Below are 23822 nucleotides of genomic sequence, written 5' to 3' on the forward strand. Positions count from 1 at the left end.
AAAGTTTTTAGCGAACAATTTTTACATCCATTTTAAAGAAATTAAGCCATTTTTCCTTATTAAATTTTGTAGTATTTAATTAATTGTAAGTGCTATAAACTTTTATTTTATTTTATTTTCTTAGGGAAATGACAAGCAGATTATTAGAAGCTTTATCAAATCTTCACATTAAATTATTTTATAGATCCAAACATAAACACAGATACTACTTTGGCAAGATGTCTTCAAACGGAGTATATCCTAAACATTTAAGCAGCCAATAGAACAGCTTAATGTAGATAATTTATATTTACTCACGCTTTTGTTCCACCAACCAAATGCTACTAAATACAATACACTCGTATGTGTGCATTATATACTCTCTTTTTTAAGTAATAATTTGTAAAATGGATGATTCGCATGTTGATCTAAGAGCTGTTCGTTTTGTTGATAAAGTTAATGATAATTTAATTTGCTGCATTTGTCAAAATCCTTTTATTGAACCAGTAATTTCTTGTTGTGGGTAATTCCCTTCAAATAATAGTAATAATAATAATAAGAAAAAAAAAAAGAATATCAAGTTTTTTTGTTTTTAGATAACTTATTACTTTTCTATAGACATATATTTTGTAAAAAATGTATATTTCAAGCAATTGAAGCATCACCCATTTGCCCTATTGATAGATCAACTTTATCGAAAGATGATTTCGAACCAGCAGCTAAAATTATTTATAATATGGTTAATGAATTACTTGTATACTGCCCTCATCAAGAACAAGGTTGTCCATATATAGGACAACGTCAATTTATAGAATCACATTTAAAACATGATTGTGAATATATTATGGCTCCATGTAAATTAGAAGAATGTAAGGAGCTTTTATTAAGAAAGGATCTTCAAAATCATGTCGAAAATTGCAAGTATAGAATTATAGAATGTAACATGTGTAAAAAGAAATTTTGTACTTATGAACTAGAAGTAAGCGTGTTATATAATATAAACTTTGTTTTGTTTGCTATGCCTTCTTTTTTTTTTCAAGTAACATTTTAAACATTATAGAATCATTATAAATTATGTCCTGCTGAAATAATTACTTGTCCATACTGTAAAACTTCGCATCCCAGATCTGAACATATTTTTCATTTGAAAGACTGCCCACAATTTATTCTTTCTTGCCCACATGCTGAGTTTGGATGTGTTTGGACCGACGAAAGACAGCACTTGAAAGACCACTTATCTCACTGTCCTTATGAATCAATCAAGCATTACCTTTACAAACAACAACAAACAGAGAAGGCATTAAGAAACGAGCTTCAACAATGTTACAAAGAAAATGAATCACTAAAAAGTCAGCAACATGAAATACAACAAAACATTGAATCTCTATCACATCAACTAAATCGTATGTTTCCTGGTCACTTTATGATTGATCCAGATATTACAGAGGAAGCACGCAATGAATCTATAATGTCTGAAAATCAACGAATGAATAATGAACTAGAAACTTTATCTGTTAATATTGCATCATTGGAATTAAAACAAAATATGGCATTAATGACAGAAACATTTCGTTTACAAGAAGAACTTCAAAGTTTAAGAGCTATATGTCATGGATTAAGATTGCAGATGCATTATCTTATGATGGAACGTAAAACAACAGCATCAACAGGGGCTAATACTACAGGTTCTTCAGCTAGTACCTCTACTAATGCAACTAGTACACATGGTACTGATACAGTTACAGTTTTAAATAGAATGAATAAGTGGCTAGGTAAAAAGAAAAAAAAAAAGAAAGAAATGCTGTCTTAACCTTTTTGAAAATAGATTCTGCATCTGGTCCAAGACAGGAAACTAAATTATAAATGTATTCTACTATTTTCCTCTTACCATTTATTTTTCTCATCTTATTTTAAATCATACCCGAGATTATATAAATAATTTTTTATACAATAGATGTACGCGATGTTGATTTGAATAAAAAAAAAAATAGCATAATAACAAATACCGATGTTATGAGTTAACTAATGATAAAAATATATGCATATTAGTCATGTGGATCATTACTCTTATTTAATATACTAGTTTATAAATGTAATCATATGTTATCTATAATACCCCTATTCTAGCTAAATATAATGTGATATGTAGTGAGATTCATTTAAGTAATATATTGAGTAGAAGTAAGTTGTGTTGTGTAGAGAAATGGAGTTGGGAAATGGATGAATAATGCGTAAACAAGTGTGAGTACCCAAACTATACTAGCTTGGCTATAAAAACTCGAGTAGGCTATTTTTTTTTTGGATAAGCTGATATTCTTGGGTAAAACAATCCTGTAACATACTTCCCCCTTCCCCAACCATCCATCCATCACCCAACTCCATAATAAAATTCATCTTAAAAACGGAAATTAAATTAAACATGTTTCCACCGAAAAGTTACGAAGTCACGTGATATTTCCAAATTAGGAAGGTTGGAGCTTGTATTATTTTTGACTGCTTCGTAAATCAACTAAGGAGCTATGGCCCAATGGATAAGGCGTCTGACTACGAATCAGGAGATTCCAGGTTCGACCCCTGGTAGCTTCGAATGTTTCTTTTTTTTTGTTTTTATATTATGATATGTGAAGAAGAAGTATACTTCTTTTTTTTTTTTTTTTTCAAGTATTAGCTTTTCTTTTTCATATTATCACGGTATGACAAGATAATTCCAATATAGTATTTTTAAATGCAACTAATATAAAATATAGAACTAATCTCGATCGCCACTTTTTCTGTTATCTATTGTCTTTTCCTTTCAATATTAAGATATAAATAATAGGCAAGAGTAGAAAATTGGCGATAGAAATGAAAAGAATATAATTGTAGAAGAAATGTATAATTTTCGAAATTCTTTTGACTGAAAGTACAAATATAAGTACCTTGGTGGAAGCTAGAAATACAAGATAGTGTTTGGTCTATATGATTTATTCAACTCTAACATTTCTAAAAATGTATTGATGTTCATATATATTGTTATTTTAATCAAAATTGCTAATACGTATATGAGTCGTGTTAAGCTTTAGTATCTTTTCTAACTGCTATTTACCTCTTTCGGTTTATATATGTTTAAATCAAATTTATAATTTTGAATTATATATAGTCGTATTCAATCGTATTATATTCCTTTTTGCTTTCATAGCACAATAAATCATGATTATCAATACCAAATATATTAGAGTCGCCTCATTTTTTAAATTTCCTTCAATTTTTCTTAGTCCTCTTTATTTTGTAATGTTATATATTCTTTAATTATAAGTATTTTTTCCTTTGAATTACGAAAATAGAGTAAAAGTATCTTTTATGAATAATTATAGACCTTGTTTAGTATAATAATAAACATTAGACTAACAAAATTACTATAAATATAAGGATAATGAACTCGGAATAAAAATAAAAAGCCATGAATCATAGTATGATACTCCCAAATACGACATACAAGAATTATTATCGTATCAATAACTGAAACCTAGAAGCTCAAATGAAGCCGTAGTATTAATGATTGGTTGTTTACTTATATTTTTTAAATATGTATATATATGCGAGAATGTATTATTTATTCCATATAAATAATACTTTTCTTATATTTGTAAAGATACTTTTAATATTTGCAAATATATATATCAATTTAGTAATACTAAGGAAGTTTGTCAAGTGTTATTACGTTCAAAGAGAACTGAAGCTAGCCTAGCTATTAGAGTTATTGAAGGGAAACAAGATCAAACGAATTTTTCAACTACGAACACCATAAACGAATTAGAAGCAATGTATCATGATTATTTGAATTGTTCTTCTAGAATTCATTACAAAAGAACTTATGAATTGCAGAAGGAAAAATTATGAATAAATTTTATTCTATGACATAAGAATATGCTACTTTCAATAAGGAAGTGTACCTAATCATGTATGTTTGTTAACAATTGAGACTTTGGTGTTGACTTTAGTATTAAAATAATATTTATTACTAACGAGCATAGTGTATTAAGATTCGTGTCTTCTGATTTCATAAGGTTATATATCCAGTTTAGGTCCTAAAATCAACATACATGAAATTATAAGAATGACTAATGGTGCCTCTATTTGCAACAATCCTAATTATGCTTTTACCAAAATAAAGAGCTCTCATGGTGAAAAAGGATTTTTTAATAATTAGAATTTTTAAGTAACCGCTTCTTTTATTACTAGAAACAAAGAACGGTCAATCATTAATACTGATAATACTTAATAAAGGTAGTTTTATATCCCATCTATAATACTTATACTTTAAAACATATAATAAAATCTCTTTTCCCCCTTAAAATTTAATCTGCCACTTTGGATTCGTTATTCTGGAGCCCATAGTTTATTTATAACCCTCGAACTCTCCATTTGTAAAATTCTTGTTTTTAAATAGCTTTTATTAAATTTAACTTAAATGTAGTCTTATTAAAATTATTAATGTGAAAAATGTATAGAGAAGTGTGATAGCTTCATACAAATATCCTTTGCCATAGCCTTAATGAATTTGAGTGGTCCTTTCAAACATAATCATAATCAAGCCCCGAATAATTATTATTCGTACAAGGTTCCCCTTGAATTAAAAGCTATATGATCTTTAGAATTTAATTATAATATTTTTGACAGTAATTATATGATATGTAACATACTTTGTCCTTAACCGATACGACGCTGTATTTTTTAATTTTATAACAGTTACTAAATACATATTATAACCATTTTAATCTAAATGAATTTAAGGAAATATCCCGACCCTTTTTTTTTTTTTTTTTTTTTTTTTTTTTTTTTTTTTTTTGAGTCAAATAAGATTATAACTATTTCCATCCGAAAATATAATTTTATTCAGCTCTTTCTTTTTGTATAATACATATTATTTTTTTTTTCTTTTATAGTATTATGTATGGTGTTAAAGGAACATATACAATACTTAATTCTGTTACAAGGCAAGGTATGCTGACCAAGCAATTGGTTGCACCTAAATCTACAGCATTTCTCGTAAATTTACCTACTCGTCAAGTATCGGCTGGTAAACTTTCTTATACAACTAGAAGTCAACCACAATACAATCAGAAACAGGATCAACTTGATGCCAGTAATAATACTTCAAATGTTGCAATTTCTCAATCAAAAAAAGGGCCATTGGAGACAATGACATGTAATAGCCTAAAAGCATTTTATGATACCTTAAAACCGGTCGATTCAGCTTTCGTTGATGCACGTATTCTTCAGGCAGCCGAACAAAAAGACGCAAAAGCTGTTATTGAAACCTTTGTTAAAGGAAAACTAGCTATTGGACAAAAGCCTTTATCAATGAAAACATATGAAGCTGTTATAAAAGCATACGGCAGATTACAGAGGGTTAATCAACCCTTGACACCCATGCTAGATGCCTATCAAGCTATAGTAGCTACCGGGGTACATCCTTCTTCACAAATTTACGCACATCTTATTCGTTCTCTTTGTCGTAGAGATTCGGAAGTTCAAAAAACAATTGGTATGCTTCGACGACAAATGGCTCGTACTGGTAACCAAGTTGACAATTTAAGTGATCTCGAAAACGAAAAAAATATTGAAAAAGCTTTGGATTTATTCAACATTGCAGTAAAAGAAAAATGTACTCAGGCTTTTGATACCGGACTTTATAATACTTTGCTTCGTGGATTGTCCTTTAACGGTAACACTAAGGATGGAATTTATATTTATGAACATCTTGAAAGCGCTCGTAATGCTCATCCTGATAGTACAACTTTTGCTACTCTTATTACACTTTTTGGTTCTGCAGGTGACTTACCTTCTGTTCATGAATGCTTCAAAGAATATAAGCTATTGAGGAATAAACTTCCTAATCACGATCCCGCTATTGTCTATAACGCTTATGTCCATGCTCATACTGATACAGGTGATCTTTTGGGTGCGTTGGATATTCTTGAAAAAGTTATGATCCAAGATAAAGTAAATATATCTATTCTACCATATAATAAAATCATTCGCCGAGCTTACTTCGATGGGAAAATGGAGATGGCAGATTCTATAGTTAATAGATTAGAGACAGATCCTAGATTACCCAAGCCTAATGCTAATACCTATGGTATTGTTTTGTCTACTTATTCTCGTCTTCAAAATTTCGACAAAGCTAGAGAAACTTACAAGACTATGTTGAAATTCGATATATCTAAGGAGTATGGACATATTGCTGATTATGCATATGCTTGTACAGCGAACAACATGCCAGATGAGGCACTTTCAGTAACTAAAGATATGATATCTCGTGGATTAGAATTGGATACGAATTTATCTCAAAAGTTGGTAATGTCCTTTGTTAACAATAACAGAATAGATGATGCAGTGTCAGCATTACAATATGTAATAAAAATGTATTCAAAGACCAACTTTTTATCTGAGAGAAATCCAGTTTCTGTTTTGGCTATGGATATAACACTCAAATGCAATAACATCCACAACGCTTTATCTATTCTTCGCTTATTAAGTGTTTATTCTGTACATCCTACACCAGTTGTTTGCAATGCTGTTTATAAGTTATATAATGAAGCTAAAATGGATCCTGATCAATGGAAAGTACTGTCAAGAAATATGGATAAAGATTCTTTCTTTATGTTGTATGATGTTGTTTTTAGAAAAAAAAATACACCCGAAGAATTTTGTAAACATGCATTAGATTTGTTGAAAGATATGAATGATCTAAAGATACCCCCGTCAAGCAGCCTTTATGTTCGTGTTTTGACTAGAATGAAGAAATATAATGCGAAAGAATATGAAGAACGTTGGGAAAAAGAATTTGCTCCTTTCATTTCATCAGTTCAAAATCAACCTAAATCTACAAACGATTCTACAGAAACTATCAGTGATAGTCCTTCTAATGCTAATTTCTCCATGACTTCTGACTCTGATCTACTTTCTGGTATTGCACTGGATGCTGCCCTTGATGATAAATTTGATGAGGCTATTGATATTCTAAAAAACAAAGTTATAAATCAAGGTCACACTCCTACACCTGAAGCTATTCGTGATATGATTCAGTATTCTACAAGATTAGGCCGTTTGAATACAGCACAAGAGATTTTCAACACTGTAATTGATTCGATAAACAATTTAGATAAAAATCGTAGATATCGAGCTTATCAGGCCATTTACACCGCTATGCTTACAGCTCATGCTCGCAATAATGATATTGATTCAGCCAGGATATTTTATAATAAACTTCGTCAACATGATATGTATCCTGATGCTGATGCATATGGTTCTCTTTTAGCCTGTCCCAACAATTCTACAACAGATGAATCTACTGATGCTCTTACAATTTATGAAGAAGTTAAAAAGAATAATGTTCGTCCTACAGTTTACTTTTACAATGTTGTGATTTCCAAGTTAGCTAAATGTCGTAAGCTTGATATTGTTTTAAATCTATTCGACGAAATGAAGCAACAAGGTTTAGTCCCTAATTCAATTACTTATGCTTCTGTTATCTCTGCATGTATTCGCCGTGGTTCAGAATCCAATGCGACTCGTTATTTCCACGAAATGATCTCAGCTCCTAGATATCAACCTCGTATCGGTGCCTTCAATGCTATGATTCAATTCTATGTTCAACAAAAACCAGATCGCGAGAAAGCCCTGAAATACTACAATATGTTAAATCAGTACAATTTAAAGCCATCTGCTCACACTTATAGATTACTCATGGAGGCTTATGCGAACATCCCTGCTTATGATATGCTAACTGCCCATAAATTATTATCTGAAATGAACAAGTGCCATGGTATTCAGCCTAATACTTCACATTATGCAACCTTGATCCGCTCTTATGGTTGTCTTCATCGTGATGTCCAATCTGCTTTAGCTGTTTACAGAGAAATGCAAAAAACTGGTATTGAAGCTGATGAAACGGTTTATCAAGCTCTATTGAATACCTATATCGACAATAATGAAATGCAACATGCTGAAGAATTATATAATAATATGCTTAAGGACGGTAAACAATCTTCACCCTATATTGAAAACATATTTATTACTGGCTATGGTACACAAGGGCAGCTAGATAAGGCGGAAGAGAGATTTTTCAATATGAGTGATGATTCGAATGGATTGACCAAGGAGCCTAGCACATACGAAGCAATGGTTACTGCTTATATTAAGAATGGACAGAAAGAGAAGGCTGATAAAATAATTGAACAAATGCGCAGTCGAGGCTTTCCGCCAAAAATTGTTGATGGAGTTGCTCAAATAATCGATTCTGCATCATAGTAAATTTTATTATTATTATTATTATTATTATTATTTTTATTTTATTTTTTATGTATATTCCTCTTTTTAAAACTATTAGATATGTTATATATAATAAACAAATAATAAAGTTATTACAATCGTTTATCTTCAAATATTTTCAAGTTATACATTAGAACAACTTTAGCTAACCCGCTAAAAGAAAAAAAAGTAAACCTCTAATATTTAACAATTAGGATAATAGAAAAAACGGGATGTATATACATTATAATAATTAAAATAAATAAATAGCTTTAAAATGTATGTTCAAAGTTAAGAACCTTCTTTGAAGATGATATACTATGGTAGTGACTACTATTCTTATTATTGCTTTTACTAGATATTACCTAAAACAAATGTCATGACATGTTATATACCCTTTAATGTTAATATTTTGCTATTCTTTTGGTTTCCTGTAGTCGTATACTAAATAGTATCAACACATATAGTATGTATGTTTAAGTTTATAGTATTAAGTTACTGCTTTAAGTAAAATGGAGTATTATTTTATAATTTACATATACATAAATATATATTTATAGTATTTATAGGGCTTATTCCTTATTATAGTCTTTTCTGTATGCTTGTATTGCTTATAATTATTACACTTTGAAGGTTTACATGAAACCCTACTGCTTTATATTAAATGTTTACTTATATAATATTTTATTTATAATATCAATTATAACTGAATAGCTATTTGATTGGAATATTAAACAAGCTGCTTGATCATTTACAGCATAACAGAAGCATTATTCAAGCCAATTTTACCCCTAACGAACCATTACACAAACAAGCTTTAATCGACTATCATTGGACTTACGAATTTACATGCGTATTTCGTTGATTGGTTCAAATATTTGATTTGCTAGTGTGTGAAATGTACATGCTCCATAAATACTCTTTTCATTTTTCTTTTTCTTTTTCTTTTTCTTTTTCTTTTTCTTTTCTTTTTCTTTTTTTTTTCTTCACTTGTTAACCATGTAAGTTTTTTTTTTTTTTTTTTTTTTTTTTTTTTTTTTTTTTTTTTTTTTTTAAAAAAAAAATTTACTTAGTGAAGTGTCCGTTGAAGCAAATATGTAATTTTCATTAAGTGAATGGGCCGGTAGGCGTAACAAACCTACTCAACCCCTAGTAACAAGTATGGCCCCCTCTCAACACGGCACAGATCAGTTGCAGATGTTAGGATTTATTAAGTGAATGGGCCGGTAGGCATAAAAACTTACTCAACCCCTAGTAACTGAAACATCTTGCATCGTTGTAATTGTGAATGGGCCGGTAGGCGTAACAAACCTACTCAACCCCTAGTAACAAGCACAACAGCTTTCTCTCTGTGCAATATAACCTTTACTAATTTTTTTTTTTATTGTAGGTATCGACATGACGCATGGTGTTGTAAATATAGTCTTTTGATTCTGATTTGAAGGAGAATCTTTAAATAACTTATTATTCTAAAATTTTTATTGTTAATTAATAAATTTATAAATAAAGATGTTTATTATATTTCTTTTCTTACTCTAACTGGTCTTTCTTCTATCTGCTTTTAATAATACAATGTTAGTGACTATTGATGGCTAAAGTTTTGTTCTTTATTAGTTGATACATGCTGTATTTGTTGAATTGATAAAACTCTAGAGCATCTTCCTGTCTATGCAGTAATTATGAACAACACAATAAATATTTTAATGTATTACCTCTGATGAGAGTATTTAGCTTTCCCACAAAGTTATGGCATAATATAGATATAATTAATAGGGCAGAATCCACCATACTTAAAAACTTGAACATCAATTTTTATAACTTGTTTTAATTATTACCATAAATTGAAATCCTATTTTAATTCTGCTAATTTGTACGCTCATAGACAATTAAATCAACATCTTATGTTACAGCTGAGGTCTGCTTTTTTAAGGAGTCCCCTATTGCACTAATAGTACGCGTGGTAGCACATACCTCCTTTTTGCAATTTTAATAGACAAGATAACAATCTAAACATTCAACCATTTCTTTTTCTTGTAAACAAAAATGGATAAGCATTTAGTTCGTGAAAAAAAGAAACGTGCACCAAGTGAATTGAAATGGTGTTTGGAAAACACTGACAATTTTGATCATATCTCGTTTTTTAATGCCCATATGCAGAATACTAAATCTCAGCTGATACGTCGATTTAACATTATCGTAAACAATTGGATTGTCGATGTCAACAAGAAAACAAGACTACAAAATAATTTTAACAGCTGGAACTTGACAGAAAGTAAAAAATTCTGGAAAGAATGGGAAGTAAGACGAGATCTACAGCCTTCACCAGAAGCGGAAACCTCTGATCAAACCATCCAGACATCAACAGTTGTCTCTTCGTTATCCAATGCCACTAACGAGTTAATAATCAACCATCTCCCAATCTACTTCAGTGCCCCATGTTGTGATAGTTATGTTGTGAGTGATTTTAACGTGAATTTGGGATTCTACAACTTTCAGCTTGCTGTAAAAGAAGCGATTGTTAATAAGAGACTCTTAACTTTTGAGAGCAATATTGCTCATATACTAGCAGTTTCAGCGATTCTGCTGTTGCATCAACAAACAAATGATTCTGAGCTGGACAGGTATTTAAATGGTTTGTCTACAGTGATAATCAAAGATCTGAAATCAAAATTAGGTTGGAAAGCGGCCAAGTTTCCTCGTGAACTCGTTGTAATTCTTCTTGATATTCACCATGATCTGACGTCTGATAAGTGCACAAAAGAAGTTGCTGTAACCAAGATATCCAATCTATCGTTGAACTACGATCCTGTAGTGAGACAGTGTCTTGGCGTTATCATGCGCTTGTTGCAAACATTGCCACAAATCTCGAATATGCTTGAAGTCCTTGAACGCCGTCTTTGCTCACGGTATCTCCAGCCTATTCTACAGAGCCTATTCGATCAAAGGGTTTCGAATGGTGAAATCCTTTTTGATTTCACTGACGAGCTTCTTGAGAAAGACACTGATACTACCAGTTTAAACAATCGTCGGCCGGATGGAACTATCACTTGGGTTGCTGGTAACAGTCAAAGGCATCTAGGGTATATAGAAGTCAAGCCTTTGAGTGCAGCAGGTAGCCACTACCTTGTGAATGCCGATCTTGTACGTCTTGGCGTATTCGCCAAAAAAACAATTGACAGCAACCAGTGTAAAAACTTGTTGGTCATACAAGCGGTGGGAATGATGCTGACATTCTATATGGTACAGCGAACAACAGAAGAATTATATACGATGGTTGAGCTTGATCGTATACGCTTCCCATCTTCAATCGACGAAATGACTATGATCTTTGGCGCGATGGACAAAATCATGGACATTATTTCAATATTTAGAACGTGTTGTATCGACAACCAACCCTGTTCAACCGAAATGCATAAGAAAACTTTGAGCTCCCCAATATTGCGAGCAATAACGACTGATAACGTAAATCGGAAACGAAAAAACCCTTATCAGCAGAGCTATTATTAAGGCTATCACTCTGATTATTTTTTTTTTAAAAAAATAAATAAAAATAAAGCAATATTATCGTGAATAGATAAACTGTACATATATTTTCTTGTATGATTGTTGAAGTTATGAATGCTACTCCAATGTTTTACTTCTTGTGCTCTCTGAGTAGTTTGATAAATAGTTGGCAATTGCATAGTGTTATAAATACAATACATTACATAATATTAGGATAAACCATTATTACATGAGTGTATTGACACCATAAAATAAAAATATTCTAGAAAGACATTAATAATAAAATCCATATAATATAGATAGAACCATTTAGATAGCATCCCTTTTAAAACGATAATTGAAATTCTTATAACTTTTACTTTAAGGGGCTCTCGCACTTTCAAGCTTTATTACCGTTACTGCATTATTAACTTGAAGTACAGCACATCGGATAAACTTCTTTATATTTATGATCTTCTCATAGATGTCAAGATCAAATAAATATAGTTCAAAGTAGAACGGATAATGAATTTATGTTAATTCATAGAATTTACATGGATTACTTGTCATTTGGGAAGTTAGAGCCATTTATTGGTACTTATATAGTTAACATAAGATATAATTTAACATCCAGAACAGAAACAGAATAATACTAGAAATTAGTATAAATAACTCAATCCAGAAATAGAATGTAGTTTCTTTTTTTTTTCCCCTTAGCCTTTTTATTTTGAATAAAATTGTTATATTTAATTTCATTATTTCTTTTGTTTTTATGCTTTGCTGTAAAAGTTGCGGAATCCTTTAACAAAGGTGTTATCAGGCAAGAAGTAGCCTCCAAGAATTTTTGTTTCTTGTCGTAGTATGAACATTTAAATATATTAGCTGTCATAAATATGCATGGTAAAGTACTATGTATAATGCAAAAGTGAGGGAAAGAAGGGAAATAGAAATAAAGATACATAGAATGATAGAAGACGCAACTTTAATCAAGTTACTATGTAAATGAATGAATGGATAAGTAGTATTATGAATATAAATATAAGTATAGATGTAGGTATAAATGTAATGTAAATGTTAATATTACAATATAATGATGCATTCTATTTTTTTTATAAAGCAATACAATACGCCATAGAACGTATTTAGAGTAAATACTTTGATAATGCAAATAGGATTGTGTATTGAGGTTAAAATTACAATATTGCTTTATAATTGTTTCATTTTAATCAATTAGAAAACATCACTTTTCCCCTTAGAATAATCCACACTTTAACTCCACATAATATTTGTATATAATATAGTCAGACATAATTATTTTATCTCCCACACAACAATTTGAATAAACTATTTTACTTTGCTTTTTCTTTATTCTTTTATTTCTTTTAAATACACACTCTGTCTCATTCTACGATATTTCTCATTTAGAGTGACGTTGCCACATTGTTTCCATGTACGTACGTTAAAAGTATTTATGAACTCATGGAACCCGGCCAATATAATCGCGAATGCGACTGTTGGAGGGGGGGTTGTTGAACTCGTTCAGAGACTTAACGAGTAGGTTCCAGTTAGGACTAATAATGTCGGCGAAGATACTACGGTCCTCGGTACATTTGAGATATGGTTGAGTGGCTTCAATGTGTTCAATTGAAGTCATGGGGGTGTCGACAGATAAAGTACTCGTATGTGCATTAGAGGAGGATGAGCTTTGTCGTTGCTCATTTCGAACAGTCGAGGACGACGCTGTCGGGACAAGAGTTTTGTGAAAAGATGTGACGTTGCGACCACATCTAGACACGACTTTAACCCACGAAAGGTGGGAGTTGGTTGTTGGAGACGAGCTTCCCCTCGTGGAAGCTAAAGCTTGTTTGTGTAATGGTTCGTTATGTGGAAGAGTCATAAAAAATTAAGGTAAAATTAGCTTGGATAATGTTTCCACTTCTTTCTCATTTTAAAAATTTCGTCTAATATATTTCGTCTCAATAAATTTGACAAGTGTCTTCTTACAACGATTTTTATGAAGTCCCAAAAAAAAAAAAAAAAAAAAAATTAAATGATGTCTCGAAATGTTTTTCAAAATTTCCCAAATGGAAGACAATCCCTACTTGACAGCTACCACTCAAAACTACAAGAAAAACATTCGAAACTTCTATCCCATTGCTGTAATAATCTGATTGTCGACCCTATTCTCATGATACCAATGACAAGAAGTGAACGGTCTCATTGCGTGCGATGGCGACTTGGTTGGTTACCTCTTGGTAAACTCTAAGCCTGCACCTTCCATCCAAATGAACTCCTCACACACATGCTCACATAGTTTTTCTTGTTTGCAAATGCATAACCGCCTTCAGATGCTCCAAATCTATTGAAGATTCACTTACTCCCTTATCTCTTGAACCTGTTACCATCAACATTCCTTACTAAGAAAGTGAGAAAATCAATTGATACTTGGCTCATATGCTGGTCTTCTATATGTGCAATTCTGCTTGAGATGGACTATCTAGCTTCACTCTCAAATCCCTGAACCCTCTGACCATCATCTTCTTTCAATACAACAACAATTTTCTGATAGTTAATTATCATCACTTATACATACACTCCAACATTCTTCCTTTTATCCCAAAAAGGGGGTTTCTTTCCTTTTTCTTTTTTCATAGTGATCTGACCATGGCAAAACAGCATATAAATACTGTGTGCTCGTTGGTCATTTTTTTTAAATCGTATATATTTGCTGCGCTCTAAATCCAAACACAGAAAATTGGTAGTGGAAGAGAAGATCTATGAAGTTGAAGTTAATAGTATGAGTGTAATTTAGAATACGCAAGAGTGCATCATGTGTCGAAATTATCTTAAAGGACTAGCATAATAACTCAATTAATATCTTTAAGTTTTTTTGAAACTGATGTATAATATGAAAAAAAAAAAAACCTAATTCTTACATGAAACTTTAAAATCAAAATATCAAAAAATATGATAATAGTAAATAAATTCACATACGGAGCATCTTTACTCATTTATTTAACAAACTTCATATTTTCATAATATATAACCTAATATCATTGCATTAATTTTTATTTATTTAAAAATAATGGTTGAGTATAATATATGTATTTAAACGCACTTCATATGACCCTATTTATAGATTTATTTTACTTGATTTACATATGATATCTGTGTGTTTTTTTTTTTTTTTTTTTTTTTTTTTTTTTTTTTTTTTTTTTTTTTATTTATTTGTTTATATCAAGCAAGATAAATTTCATTGCTCTGTATCTCTATCATTAGACGAACAAAATGTTGGATAGTTATAGTTAAGCTCAGTCAAAGAAAAAATGTTTTGTAACAACAAGTTATTTATAGAACCGTCTAGCAAACTTTCACCGACCTCTGTTGAGGATTGTTGTAACATGGAAATATCATTCATAAAAACCGGTATATAGTTACTATTATTAAAGGGTATTAATAACTTGGTTTTTTCTTGTTGATTGCCAAGAGATTCGAATGCTTTCCCTTCTTCTTCTTCTTCTAATTGATTTGATATTGGATTATCTACTGTAAAAAATGGCCTCTTTTGTCCAGTTGATACCATTATTAAATTACTGCCAGTGTTACTATTAGGACGATGTTCATGTATTCTAATATTAAAACCAGCTAAACTGCTATTAGGATCGTTTAGCATAATTTTTTGAGTATTACATTCTGTGATAGTCGGCTTATCACTATGTCTTGTCTTTCTGACTTTACGACCCTGAGTAGCATTTGTATTTTGCATGCGTGCTATAGTTGGCAGCTTCTGTTGATATTTTAGGTGATCTTGTGCATTATTAAGCATAATAAAGTTATTACATAATATACTTGGCTGGTTCTGATGTAATAAAGTTAAAGGTTGGTTTTGTGAAGTTTCAAGCAGTGATATTTGTTCGTTATTATTAGTAATAGAATCTAATTGTGTTATAGAAGGTTTACTATTATCACTATTTCTCTCTAATTCAAAATTAATTAGAGGGGAATAGCTGGGAAAAATAGTCTCAAAAGTGTTATTATTATTATTATTATTATTATTATTATTATAATTATTATTAGCAGTAGCAGTAGCAGTATGTTCAATATCAGGATTTGCTTGTTGCTGTCTAATATTTAAATGATTTTCGACAAAGAAATCTTCGATACGCTGAATAATAATATTTACTTTCTTCATATAAATCAAGGGTGAGTTATGAAGGATATCAACTGTTAGGATTAAATTCTGTTGCGCCGTCCGAGATATATCTTCCTCATTAGATAAGGCATTTAATTGATGAATATGTATGCTAGCAAGAATACCGTCTAAAATATAAAAGAAATGACACCAGTGTGGTTGCTTTGAATAAAGGTCAAGCATATGAGTGATAAGATTAGCAGATCGAGTGCAAATATTAAGTGATAGAAGGGAAATAGGTGTCTTGGATGATTCTTGCTGATCGGATAAAAAAAGTTTATGAAGCATAATCCAAGTCGTATGATATTGAATGTTAAGAATCAAACATGCTTCATCGCGGAAAGAATTTGTCTGGGTAAAAGCTTGTGCATCATCTATATTGTACTTGAATTCTTCAGGTAGCTGGTGAAGCCATTTCATGAGGGATGTTTCAAGACGAGAGATAGCAGACAAAAGTGGCGGTCCAGAATTCTCAGATGGTAAATGCTTTGTAAGATCTTTTCTAATTTTCATAAGCTCAATAGACTGAACACAGAAACTAATACGATAGCCTGTTTCTTCATCTTCTGAATCAAGTTTCGTAGGATACTCGAGATCACAATCTTTGTCATCTACCATGGTAGGGCGATTTGATTCTAGAGCAGCACACAGGTCAAGCCAGTAAGCAGACCACCAAAGCCGTTTATTTACCTCTCTTTGCTTTAAATCTGTCGGCATATATTCCCTTTTATGAAACTTTAAATCTTGTGCCATACGAATAGCTAATCCGATATATAAATAAGCTAAACTGGAACGTTCAGAACTGAGCTGGTACATATAAAGATTTAATAAAGCATGAATTGTTGAAGGACGACTCATATCAAAATATCTTTTTAAAAGTTGCTGAGCTTGTTTAAAATGAGTTTCTCCTTCCATTATTGGGTTGCCCTTTTTACAGCCAACATCATTATGATATATACAGGCATGTTTTGTCATCCAAGCATTGATGGAGTGAATCAGTAATGCTTCAGATCCTACCGGATTATTATATTTTCGAATAAAGTCTTCCTTGTCTACTATTTGATAAGATAAGAAGCAAGTGTGGTAACAAGAGTGTACGATATTATGTATTGATCCTTGTGATAAATTAATGTCATCATGCTCGTTGTGTGTATCTTGCATTTCAGTTATATCCGAAGACACCAAATATGTATTACTTGATGAATGTCCAATCAAAAGGTTGCTGCTATTCTCCTGAGTCATTCTTTGTTTATCATTACTATCGTGAACAGAATCTATTATTCCAACGTTTGAATTCATATTAAAGAGACTTCCTGCAATTAAAAAGTTACGGTTAATATTGATCTGAGTCACGCCGGTTAACAATATACGATATAAATCAATCACATTAGAAATATTAGTATCAATGCGTAACCCAGAGGGCGTGAGAGATAATTTCCAAGCCACCGCTGATTGTAAGCAGTCTTGATTGTTATTGACAGCCATCGTTTCACATCTACTGTTTTTCGTTTTACCAAGTTCAAACTGCATACTTTGTACCTTTTTCTTTAATTCGTTAATATGGTTATTAAGTTCATCAAAGGCCTGTCCGTCTACACGACGAGGTGGGGTTGCATAATTACAAGAAATTTTATCATTATTACAGCGGCCGCATGTTGGCTGAACAAAATCACATTTTACTTTTTTATTTCTACAACGAATACACTTAAATATGAATATTTATTAGATAAAAAAAAATATTTATCTAGTTTACGGAGTAAAATATATCTTACTGCTAAACTTGATCTCGACTTTTTAAGCCGTGAAGTTACTACTTTATTATTATTAGCAGCAGTAGCAGAAGAAGATGTCATATTAAAAGAAACAAAGCAAAACAAAAAAATAAAAATAAAAGGAAAAAAAAACAATATTGTAAAAAAAAAAAAAGGCTGCTGTAGAGTATTGTTATATTATGTAGGATTAAAAAAAGGATAAAAAGTATGGTTAAATAAATCACCGATGTTTTTTCTCACACTTTTTTTTTCTCCCCTAGTTGATTTGCTATAGGTGGAAATGTTGATGTGAAGGAGTTCGACTATGCTTTGTATTTTTACTGGTAGATGGCCATAATTGTGGGCTAATAGGTAAAATAGGACTTCCAATATCATTTACAATTTCACCACTAGCACCTAATGAAGTACCATTATTTGCTACGTCTAATTTTGATGTCTTCTTTTTAAGTGTTGGTTTTGGTCTATGTGTATCTACAGCATCAATATCCACTATATCGATTTTATAATTAATATAATTTACAAGGGCGATATAAATATTATATGCATACCTTTATATTTCTTTTCCTCACATCCGTAAGCTTTAGGAGTTAATTCAATAACAGTATGAAGTGGAATCTTAATATAAGGCAAATCCTCCTGATTATAATTCATAAAATATGCATAAATACATCTTAAAATGGCTTGATGACCAATAATAAGAATATTTTCTTGACGTTCAAGGTCCATAATAATGGGTTCTAATCTTAGCACAACATCCCTATATGACTATATATATATATATGCATTTTTAGCTTTTGAATGCCTCTAGTATATACATACATGTATTATATTTATACCTCTCCACCTCTATAACGATAGTTAAATTTATCATCATCACGATTAGCATAATCCTCGGGATATTTCACCTATTTGATTGATTTATATAAAATTGATCTAACATACAAGTTATCATTTTCTTACCTCTATTTCTTCATATGTCATCCCATCACATACACCTGCATCTAGTTCATCCAGAGCTTTCCTATGTATTTTTGGATAATTTAAATATGAACTTGTTTGAATTGTTCTTTTCATAGTAGAGGTCCAAATAATCAGGTCCTTATTGCCCAAATTCTCCTTAATCAAATCGGGTAGCTTCTTTGCATACAAGATGCCTCGAGAAGATAATTCCGAGTCACCACCAATTTTACCTTGCAAATTATACATAGACTCACCATGTCGACTCATATAAATCTTTCTAGGAGCTGTATGCAAGTTCATTAAATAATACACAATACGAGATTCGAGGTAGCCACGTATCATGTTGATAATAACTTGACTTCCCACATTAATTAACTTAATATATGTATAATCATTCTCTGTGATAGTTTCATATTGATCTTTATAATGATCGATTCTGGCCTTGAAATCACTGACTGCTTCTTCAGGATCGGTGTTTGCATAATCTGGTGAGGTTAGTTTTACTTCTTTAATATTGTCTAGAATAATAGATTCATCCTGACAGATACTTTCGATAAAGAACACCTGAATATTTTGCTCGGTCAATTTTTCATATATCCATTTTCTTCTCTGTTTGGTACTATTTGTGGCGTCATAAAGACCCACAATACCTTGATCTTCATTAAACCAACGAATCATATCCTCTAAGGCTGCTTTGGCTGCTTCTTTTCTTTGTTGAATACCAATGGGGTTATTAGGGTCAAAGAAAGAATGAACTTGTTTAGCCCCATATAATTTCCGACGGTAATTTCCAACGTTAAATACTTTTGTAGTTATTCCAAGCCAAGTAAGATATCTACAAACTTATATATATATATATAGTACGTGTCAAAGATGAAGATAAATTAACATATTAATGCTTTGAAAAGATATAGATTACATACCTTTTTGTGAAATATAAGTTTTGCCCCTAGCAGGCAAGCCTACTAACTATAATATATATATATATATTATTTAATGCTGTTATATTTTACATTTTACATTATCAGTTATATATTTTACCACACAAGCTATACGAAGATCTATATAATGTTGTTTATAAATATAATTATTGTTACTTTACAAATATATATGTATATATATTTTTTTATAAAAAAAAAAACAAATTTTACATACTTGAATTCGACATATCTCTTTTCTTCCTAAGGATTAAACAAAGAAAAATAGAACTTCATAACTTTTTTTCTTATATACTCATATTTTATGAGCTGACTTGAAATTTATTATTTTTATAGGCTGAGTATCAATATGATTAAGATTCAGTACCACAACAGTTCTAGGCATTTTTTTTTTTTTTTTTTTTAATAAACTAAGGCTTACACAGTCCATTGTTAGAAAAGTATCTGATAACTAAGGAACATTAGCATATTGCATACAACGTCAGCTGATCTTATTAGTAACAAAATACTAATTTATCACTACTTTACTAATTGTATATGTATACATTTATGTATATACATCTTTGTGTAAGATAAATTCGAGTGATCAGTAAAGCCTTTTTTTAAACAACATACTACAGTAGAATGAGTAGGTATTGCAACTTCTTCTTGACCACCACAACTTGGAATAAAAAATATTTTTTATTGTATTTATAACAAAGCAGTTATATATTCTTTCCATGTTAAAACATTCTTGAAAGCATTCTGAGGGTGATAAATCCATCCTTTTGACATTTTTTCTTTTTCTTTTTTTTTTTTTTTTTTTTTTTTTTTTTTTTTTTTTTTTAAACTGTTATTTCTTTGATTGAGTTGCTTGAAAGGAAGGGATATTACGAATTTAGGACTTGAGTCTGATCCATAATCATTTCCATAATTCCCATAACTCTTCTAACTAACGTTATGCTGGAAAAAAAACAAGATAACAATCAATCTATCTGAAACACTTGAAAAAAAAAAAAAACGCTAAACGGCATTTTACGACAGAATAGAGAGTAAGATTACAATGAGTATACTTTAGAATTCTTTTCAGTTCAACACAGTGAAATTTAGATAAATATAAGATTTTGGACATGAGCGCAAAAAAAAAAAAAATAAATAAATGTATGTAGGCAACATCAATCCTATTAAAGGTAGTAGTTATTATGTTCCATAATAGTAAAATTATAAACATGTAACATGAAACGAAGATTTTATTATATATGCATGGATGGGAAGATGATTAATTTAAACAGACTATTTTCAAATCAAACCTCCCACTTCACTTATCCAGCATAACCATAGCCATCTTAAAGATCCAAAACTATTTCGGAGTTGTATAAAATTGCTTTCCCTTCAATGAAAGTACAGTTAATGCTGCTTGAATCAAATATTTATCTAAAAAGAAGCAAGCAATATGTCTAATAAGAATTTTAAATTTTGTTAAAGACTTTATAGCATCATTTAAAAGGAAGAGTAAATTGAAATGCCTGCTCTCCATCTTGGACAAGACAAATAAGCATTTTTTTTTAATGTTACGGTATTCCCCAATACTTTACAAGTTTCAAATGGCCGTGCTGTTTTATATCTTTTGTAAGCAAATACCCTTTTTGTTTTTTTCTCTCAGTCATTTTATGGCATGTTGTTTAGTCTAATATAGACAAACATAAACTAATAGTTTTGTAGTTATTTAATAGTCACTTAAAAGTCAAACCAGTACCTTTAAGATTTGCTCTAATGACCAGACTATGAATATTAAAATAAAATAAAGATATGGCAACAGTTATGGACCAGACCAGTTAAAGAAGTAACTAAATCAGCTACAGCTAAAAAATAAAAAAAAGGGCTTTACTGATCACTTAAATTTACCTTACACAAGGAAAAAAAATATATATGTGTGTGTGTATGAATGTTTTATTATAATAATAAACGTGTGGGGTAAAGTGTAATACAATTTTTTTTTTCGGAAAAAGTCGTGACGTTTTAAATATCAATCATGCCATACTTGATCAAGTTTCATGTGAAATAAATTGATGAATAATTCATTGAATCAGGTCAACAGTTTAAATTGTATAAACATAACTAAAGTCTAAAGAAGACAGGAAAAAGGATTTTTATTTATTTTCATTTAAAGAGCAATAAAGTCTATGTTACTGCTGCTGCTAATAAAGTCATTTTATCGTGGGAGAAATCAAAATAGAATAGAGTTATGAAAGAGGTAACCGAGTTCTCAAAGGATCTGATATGTTACGAGCTAAATGAAAAATCAAGAATTATAAGCTTTTTCTGAATCTGGATCTGGATCTGTGTTAGTGTATTAAGAAGGTGGTGATATAAGAAGAAATTACAAATGTACATACATGCAGAGTATTACTATTTTATAGAAAGGGGTAATGCAGGGCATTAGAAATAGAACTTATAGTTCCTAATAGGCAACAAGCGTACAACTAAAAAAAAATAAGCTTATTTATTTGTTGAATAGGAATAAAAATATACATATTATACATGTATAGTATCATTTATAAACATTTATACTTTTTTTTTTTTTTTTTTTTTTTTTTTTTTTTTTTTTTTTTTTTTTTTTTTTTTTATACTATAGCACTTAATGTACAGATATTCGTCTTTTGATAGATTGCATTTTTTGTATTTATTAGGTAACGAACAATCATTAAAAATAATTTAATACATCTTTTCTTTTTAGTTATAATACATGCACATATCTATATTGCATGTGTATATGTGCAATTTATAATATTAAAAATTAAAATAATCTATGACATCTTATAATCACAAACTTCATGAATAGTGTCATGGGTGCCAGTAAAGTTGTAATCGATAACAATATCAAGGTCTCTAGGGTTAGATTTGTTAGGAGCACAAGATAGAACACCTTCAATACTTTCACCCTTCTTCATTGCCAAGGGTTCTTTGGTATAAAGAACAGTTTGTTTCCAGTGAGTATATTTACAATGAGGTCCAGTTGAGAATTCAATGGGTTTATGACAATGAGTAAAAGCAATGTCAAACCAAGCAATAAAAGCATGAACATAATCATCACGTTCAGCAGTAATCTTGAAGGGTGTCTTGAATGTCAAATCTTCCTTAGTCACTGTAGCAATGTCAATTTCCTTAAAAACGCAGGCATCAGTAACAACAGAACGAGGTTCAACAACATCAACCAAAGGTTCTTTAATGGCAATACTCTTCATAGATGAATAATCAAAGCCATATACATTATCCCAAAAACCAATCTTTTCTTCCTTATAGGCACCATCTTCAATGGCAGCAATAACCATAGTAGCCTTATCGGGGAAAATCATACCTCCAGGAGCCTTTTACATATGCACATAAATAGATGGTATTAATAACCTATTTTTTTTTTTTTAATTTACTTACCAAATATTTATCTCTAGCAACAAGGACTGTATCAAGCATAGACTCATACAATAAGAAATAACCCATCCATTCGGAAATAATAATATCAACTTTATCAACAGGTAAAACAACCTCTTCCATTTTACCTTGAATAAGAGTGATTTTATCATCTAAGCCATTATCCTTTACAATAACACGAGCTTGATGGATAATATTGGACATATCAATCTAATCATTTTTTTTTCAAATAAATACATAAGCTTATATTTATATTTGTATGTAAATATTGAATAAAACCTACACCATAGACATGCTTAGCACCGGCCTTAGCAGCAAACATAGAAAGAATGCCCGTACCACAACCAACATCAAGAACAATTTTGTCCTTGAAAAGGTGTTTATTATTGTAAATAGAGGCACGATAAGATAAGGTACGAACTTCGTCTTTCAACATTTCCTGATTTTTTTTTAAAAAAAAAATAATAATGATAATAATAATAATTAATCCCTAATCAGCCCTTGCTAGGATTGATAATTTTGTTTACCTCATGAATTCCTGTCATAATAAGAATAGAATTAGATTGATGCTATTACCAAGGGGTGGATTATATTAAGACTTACCGAAATGAGCATATGAATCAAAGTAATAATCTTTGCTGGTCATAGTGCTAACTGCATTGGTATTGGATTCAGACATTTTTCTTCTAAAAAATTTTTTTAACGAAAAGGATCTTCGAATATAGAACACTAAAAGACTTTTTTTTATCTATTTTTTTTTTTTTTTTTTTTTTTTTTTTAAAAAAATAATTCGGT

General features: G+C 30.5%; 7 protein-coding genes and 1 non-coding gene across 8 annotated transcripts; 4 read left to right on the plus strand and 4 right to left on the minus strand.

Annotated features, from left to right (window-relative positions):
* Positions 1–363: 363 nt before the first annotated feature.
* Positions 364–1982, plus strand: BX663DRAFT_516548 (uncharacterized protein). Its single transcript, XM_051528607.1, has 4 exons — positions 364–502; positions 598–958; positions 1040–1751; positions 1805–1982. Exons 1-4 carry the CDS (start codon positions 387–389, stop codon positions 1840–1842), a joined length of 1227 nt encoding a protein of 408 aa, XP_051380778.1. The 5' UTR covers positions 364–386; the 3' UTR covers positions 1843–1982.
* A 510-nt stretch (positions 1983–2492) lies between these two features.
* Positions 2493–2565, plus strand: BX663DRAFT_t96. Its single transcript has one exon. It is a non-coding gene; the product is annotated as a tRNA-Arg (tRNA).
* Positions 2566–4828: 2263 nt separating this feature from the next.
* BX663DRAFT_516556 (uncharacterized protein) lies at positions 4829–8315 on the plus strand. Its single transcript, XM_051528608.1, has one exon. The coding sequence runs from the start codon at positions 4909–4911 to the stop codon at positions 8272–8274; it is 3366 nt and encodes a 1121-aa protein (XP_051380779.1). The 5' UTR covers positions 4829–4908; the 3' UTR covers positions 8275–8315.
* Positions 8316–10247: 1932 nt separating this feature from the next.
* Positions 10248–11790, plus strand: BX663DRAFT_516558 (uncharacterized protein). Its single transcript, XM_051528609.1, has one exon. It carries the CDS (start codon positions 10318–10320, stop codon positions 11779–11781), a length of 1464 nt encoding a protein of 487 aa, XP_051380780.1. The 5' UTR covers positions 10248–10317; the 3' UTR covers positions 11782–11790.
* A 3184-nt stretch (positions 11791–14974) lies between these two features.
* BX663DRAFT_516561 (uncharacterized protein) lies at positions 14975–15822 on the minus strand. The gene has a single exon (XM_051528610.1). It carries the CDS (start codon positions 15581–15583, stop codon positions 15011–15013), a length of 573 nt encoding a protein of 190 aa, XP_051380781.1. The 5' UTR covers positions 15584–15822; the 3' UTR covers positions 14975–15010.
* Positions 15804–17875, minus strand: BX663DRAFT_516564 (fungal-specific transcription factor domain-containing protein; the record flags this gene model as incomplete). The annotated part of the gene is made up of 2 exons (XM_051528611.1): positions 17722–17875; positions 15804–17653 (listed from the first exon to the last, which is right to left on the minus strand). Coding segments are annotated over exons 1-2 (1931 nt in total), but the record flags the coding sequence as incomplete, so codon positions are not given.
* BX663DRAFT_516566 (6-phosphofructo-2-kinase-domain-containing protein) lies at positions 17876–19912 on the minus strand. Its single transcript, XM_051528612.1, has 7 exons — positions 19837–19912; positions 19723–19742; positions 19605–19650; positions 18682–19523; positions 18558–18626; positions 18270–18486; positions 17876–18210 (listed from the first exon to the last, which is right to left on the minus strand). The coding sequence occupies exons 1-7, from the start codon at positions 19847–19849 to the stop codon at positions 17990–17992; spliced, it is 1428 nt and encodes a 475-aa protein (XP_051380783.1). The 5' UTR covers positions 19850–19912; the 3' UTR covers positions 17876–17989.
* Positions 19913–22215: 2303 nt separating this feature from the next.
* BX663DRAFT_516579 (S-adenosyl-L-methionine-dependent methyltransferase) lies at positions 22216–23773 on the minus strand. Its single transcript, XM_051528613.1, has 5 exons — positions 23631–23773; positions 23555–23565; positions 23311–23466; positions 23031–23237; positions 22216–22966 (listed from the first exon to the last, which is right to left on the minus strand). Exons 1-5 carry the CDS (start codon positions 23704–23706, stop codon positions 22406–22408), a joined length of 1011 nt encoding a protein of 336 aa, XP_051380784.1. The 5' UTR covers positions 23707–23773; the 3' UTR covers positions 22216–22405.
* Between the last annotated feature and the right edge of the window lie 49 nt (positions 23774–23822).

This window comes from Cokeromyces recurvatus (genome assembly GCF_025118155.1).
Source record: "Cokeromyces recurvatus strain NRRL 2243 chromosome Unknown BX663scaffold_21, whole genome shotgun sequence".
Taxonomy (NCBI): Eukaryota; Fungi; Mucoromycota; class Mucoromycetes; order Mucorales; family Mucoraceae; genus Cokeromyces; species Cokeromyces recurvatus.

Coding starts and splice junctions, on each gene's coding strand:
- BX663DRAFT_516548 (XM_051528607.1), top strand. CDS start 387: ATGGATGATTCGCATGTTGATCTAAGAGCTGTTCGTTTTGTTGATAAA. Junction 959..1,039: donor TTTGTACTTATGAACTAGAA/GTAAGCGTGTTA, acceptor TAAACATTATAG/AATCATTATAAATTATGTCC. Junction 1,752..1,804: donor TAGAATGAATAAGTGGCTAG/GTAAAAAGAAAA, acceptor TTTTGAAAATAG/ATTCTGCATCTGGTCCAAGA.
- BX663DRAFT_516556 (XM_051528608.1), top strand. CDS start 4,909: ATGTATGGTGTTAAAGGAACATATACAATACTTAATTCTGTTACAAGG.
- BX663DRAFT_516558 (XM_051528609.1), top strand. CDS start 10,318: ATGGATAAGCATTTAGTTCGTGAAAAAAAGAAACGTGCACCAAGTGAA.
- BX663DRAFT_516561 (XM_051528610.1), bottom strand. CDS start 15,583: ATGCTTAATAATGCACAAGATCACCTAAAATATCAACAGAAGCTGCCA.
- BX663DRAFT_516566 (XM_051528612.1), bottom strand. Junction 18,627..18,681: donor TGACATATGAAGAAATAGAG/GTAAGAAAATGA, acceptor TCAATCAAATAG/GTGAAATATCCCGAGGATTA. Junction 18,211..18,269: donor TGAGGAAAAGAAATATAAAG/GTATGCATATAA, acceptor AAATCGATATAG/TGGATATTGATGCTGTAGAT.
- BX663DRAFT_516579 (XM_051528613.1), bottom strand. CDS start 23,706: ATGTCTGAATCCAATACCAATGCAGTTAGCACTATGACCAGCAAAGAT. Junction 23,238..23,310: donor GTGCTAAGCATGTCTATGGT/GTAGGTTTTATT, acceptor AAAAATGATTAG/ATTGATATGTCCAATATTAT. Junction 22,967..23,030: donor TTGCTAGAGATAAATATTTG/GTAAGTAAATTA, acceptor CATATGTAAAAG/GCTCCTGGAGGTATGATTTT.